Source organism: Mesitornis unicolor, unplaced genomic scaffold (genome assembly GCF_000695765.1).
Source record: "Mesitornis unicolor isolate BGI_N332 unplaced genomic scaffold, ASM69576v1 scaffold8999, whole genome shotgun sequence".
Taxonomy (NCBI): Eukaryota; Metazoa; Chordata; class Aves; order Mesitornithiformes; family Mesitornithidae; genus Mesitornis; species Mesitornis unicolor.
The window spans coordinates 12,827-16,878 of record NW_010205192.1 but is presented as its reverse complement, the minus strand read 5'-3'; the positions used below and the strand labels follow the sequence as shown (position 1 = coordinate 16,878).

The 4,052-nt window shown below is 36.8% G+C and overlaps 1 protein-coding gene across 1 annotated transcript in view; it reads left to right on the top strand.

The window, feature by feature from the left end:
• LOC104546037 (ephrin type-A receptor 7) overlaps positions 1-3,307 on the top strand; it is a gene marked incomplete at its 5' end in the record, with an annotated part of 11,549 nt that extends 8,242 nt beyond the window's left edge. The window contains 2 exons of the mRNA XM_010191320.1: positions 842-997; positions 2,168-3,307. Coding sequence (XP_010189622.1) covers positions 842-997; positions 2,168-2,282 — 271 coding nt within the window. The remainder of the gene's footprint in view (positions 1-841; positions 998-2,167) is intronic.
• Positions 3,308-4,052: the final 745 nt, after the last annotated feature.

Below are 4,052 nucleotides of genomic sequence, written 5' to 3'. Positions count from 1 at the left end.
ACTCTTTCCACACTCTTACCACCAGCAGTCTTTGTTTTCCTTGTTGCTTAAAATTATGAATCTGGAGAGCAAGGATCATCATCTATTGTAGTTTTATATGATACATCCCTTGCCCTAGGAACTGCTATGGTAGAAATAGTAATAATACTCATGCTTAAGCAATACACTTTGACATTGCTACACTCTAGATTTTTACCTTTCATTTTCTGCCTTTAACTCCTTTCAGTGATTGCATCACATTGTATTTCATGGTGTAGCTTTAAATGGCTTATTTATAAATTTCAGGTGAATTATTTAATTGTAGTTATCTTTTGATCCGCTAGCTAGATCACTGCACTAGGGAATCAGCTGGCCTGTGTTCTGCTCCTGGTTCTTCTGCTGACTGATTTGCTATGTGACCTTAAGCAACTTACCTTGTGTCACTGCTCTTTCCTTGTCTTTGTTTTGTCCCATCCAATTGAATAATGGGAACAGCTACTACTATATTTCTGAAGATGCTTAAAAGAATAGCATCTTTATTTTACTTAGCAACTTTAGTTGCAGCTGCTGTCCTGCTAGGTAATAAAGTTGATTTTCTATTTGTAACAATAGCACATTAGGCTGATTTTGCTCACTCTGACCTTTCATCTTTTACATGAATAAGCTTAGGGAATACATATTGTGAGGTACAGAGTAGTCAAGAGCTATTCACAGAATAATCTAAACTGTGTATAAAGGCCTATTACTTCCTACTCTTTACATTTTTAATAGCCCAAACTTATTTGACTCTCACCTTGCTAAATACTCCCTGATGTTTTACTCTTTTTGGAAACGACTTACTTTCCTTTTTCCTTCTCCATAGACCAATTAGCCCTCTTCTGGACCAGAACACTCCCGATTTTACCACTTTCTGCTCCGTAGGCGAATGGTTACAAGCTATTAAGATGGAAAGATATAAGGATAATTTCACAGCAGCAGGCTACAACTCTCTTGAATCAGTTGCCAGGATGACTATTGAGTAAGTTAGTACTGGGCATGTTTAACTTGCATTTAGGGAATTTCTAGGTAAAATAATAAACAATGTTCAATTCCAAAACTTTACCCTGAGTGCAAACATGGTACTTGGGGTTAAGGCAGATGGTTTAGCAACTGATGAAGTTGTACTAGAGCATCCCATGAAAAGTCGAATACCCTGCTACCTATGTGTGGCATGACTTTTTCCCTGCTTTTGAGACTAGTCAAAATAACGCCAAGGGGCTAGAATTTGAGGGAGAATGTGGCCCATTTCAAAGTGTGTATGTATAGGAAAGTAACCACTTTGCCTCCACTACCTGATTGGTAACTTTTTTCCAGAGGTGTACTAGGGAAGATATGGAATTTTCTTCTAATTGGCTGAGGGCTGTCTGTGCCATGCAAGAAATGACTTTGCATCGGGATAAAAGTCTATAGAAGCAAAGCAATTTTCTGAAGGCAAGCATGGCCTGTGTTGGTACTGTAAACTTTAACAGGTCTTGGCAACCTGCAAAAAATGTTCTTGTCCTGATGGTTGCCAAACACATGTAATTCCTCTTACAGAGTGCATTGTTTTTTCTAAATAAGTATCTAAATAATATTCTTAAGTTTGCAACCTGATTTTTAGGGCTCTTAGCCTATAGCTTGGGAACTGTCATCAGAGCCCAGAAGCTTCTGCTAAGTCAGTAGCACTAGTAGCAGTGAAAATGAAACAGCTGCTTCTCTTTTATTTGCATGATGGGTATGGGCCAATAGGCAAAGGGTTTCTCTAGACGCCTCTTTAGGAAGCAGAATGTGATCTCCAAAATCTTGTATTTATCCATAACTTTGTCCTGAAAACCGTCAGAAGTATTTTACAAGAGAAATGTGTCCTTCTTCGGGTGTCCTTAAAAGCCACAGTAAAAGATTATCATAGTGCAAAACATTCTGGCCTCATTCTCAGATGTGGAGACACCATGCAGTGTAATTACATGATAATTGCCATGTATTTGCACTCCTTGCTGAGAATTTGAGCAACGCCTATACGAACTTCACAGTACTGAGCTGAGGTTCCAGTGCAGCTTCAAGGTTAGAAATCTGTAGCCCAGGCACCTACGTAGCTTTGACTCACAGTTTAATACCATACAATAGCAGTCTAAGTTGAAAAATTAACAATGTACGCATTTATCTTCCCCAGGGATGTGATGAGTTTAGGGATCACGTTGGTTGGTCATCAAAAGAAAATCATGAGCAGCATTCAGACTATGAGAGCACAAATGCTACATTTACACGGCACTGGCATCCAAGTGTGATAGACATTTCTCCCTTATGAGGGAGGTGACAGACTGAGAGAACAGCACTGGCCTTCAGTATATATGAAGTGCTGCTAGAAGACACTTGATTTCCTGGGTCCTTCCTGCAGTGAATAGAAGAGCTACAAGAAGCACCTACAGACTTGAACTCCTAAGTGCCACCAGAATTTATGAAAAGGGAATTAGGATCCACCAGTGGTGGCAAGGAAAACAGCAGTGACAATAAACAAAGTACTACCTGAATAAACATACAAACACCTTGAGCTCTCTAACCTCCTTTTTATCTAATAGACTTTTTAAATGTACATAAAAAAATTAAAAAAGAATATATTTGTCAGATAAAATCATATTATTGTTGAATTCAACAAAATATTTTCCTTAAATCTGTGATTTCTGAATCTTTTTTTAATCATTTGTGTTTATTCTTCATAAAGACTTTCTTTCAGTATGATGTTTATATCTTTGGACCTTTTTAGTGCTAATTCTATGACACATTACTACACTGGGTACCTCTGAAGGATTATTTGAGTTCCTAGAGATTTAAGAAGCATGACCAAGCAATGTATATCTGTCTGAACTTTGGTATCCTTTTATGCCATTTACTTTTGTTAAATCAGCACTGTATTGACATGGCTAGCTAATTGGCAGGGAGTCAGGAAAATGCAAGTTGCCAAGAGCTCTGATATTTTTTAAAGAATTTTTTAAGGTTACACATATACTATCTTTTAAAAGAAAATAGAAGAGAAAAAAATTAAAAAAAAAAAAGAAAAGGAGAATGAAAAGCAATAATGACCCCTAAGTAGTTCTAGGCACTTTTAGCAAATTGTTTGCAAGTTGATTTTAATGGATTACGGTTAAAGGGAGATATATTCTAAGATGTAGATCTGCAACTGTAAACCTTCTGAGACACAGCGTTGAATGGACAAATGATTGTAGGAATGTCTCAGAACACGGGTGCAGTTCTCCAGTGTTACCTAAACCATTTAATCTGAGCACATCATTTTTTTTCAGTACTCTGCATTAGCAAATCTGAGAGAAACAGCTGGCATATATTTTGTATGAGTTTAAGCTGTGTGCAGTCCAGCTGTCAGAATAAGGACACAGATTTTATGTGAGAACCATAGAGCATGAGGCATGGGGCAGTTCAGAATTTTCAAGTTTTTTACAAGCTTTTGCTGCTCTGCTGCTCTGTGTGGGTGCTCACACAGACACAACAGTCATTCATCAGGAACACAGATGCAGGAGTAGTTGCTCAATAGAATATCTTTTTACACCATTTACTTATATATTAATATACTTTTGTTTGATTAAAATATTTACCTGCCATAAGCAATAATGAACTGTGTCTTTACAGATGTTGCAGGAATGTATATGAACCAGAGAGAAAGGCTTTAAAAAAAATCTGAAAATTGTGAACTACCCCAGCAATGAAATGCTGTACTTCCAAAGAGAATTGGGCTGCTTCTATGGATTTTGATAGAGAAAGATCCCAGGGATCAGTCATAAATTGGTCTTGTTTGATAATGTGGGCATCCACACAAAAAAAATAAAAACAAAAGAAAAACCCTGTAAATGTTCCTTTGTAAAACTTGTAAATTTTATTTATACTGTCTTGTTTTGTACACACATTTATGTGTAGTGAGCTCTGAATACATTGAAAATGCACTATATTTTTCTATTTTACTTGCAGAGCATCACAAACAAACATGTATATTCAGTGCTACATAATGTGTTTTCCCACATTTAGGACCAAAGATAGTTATCAAAAAC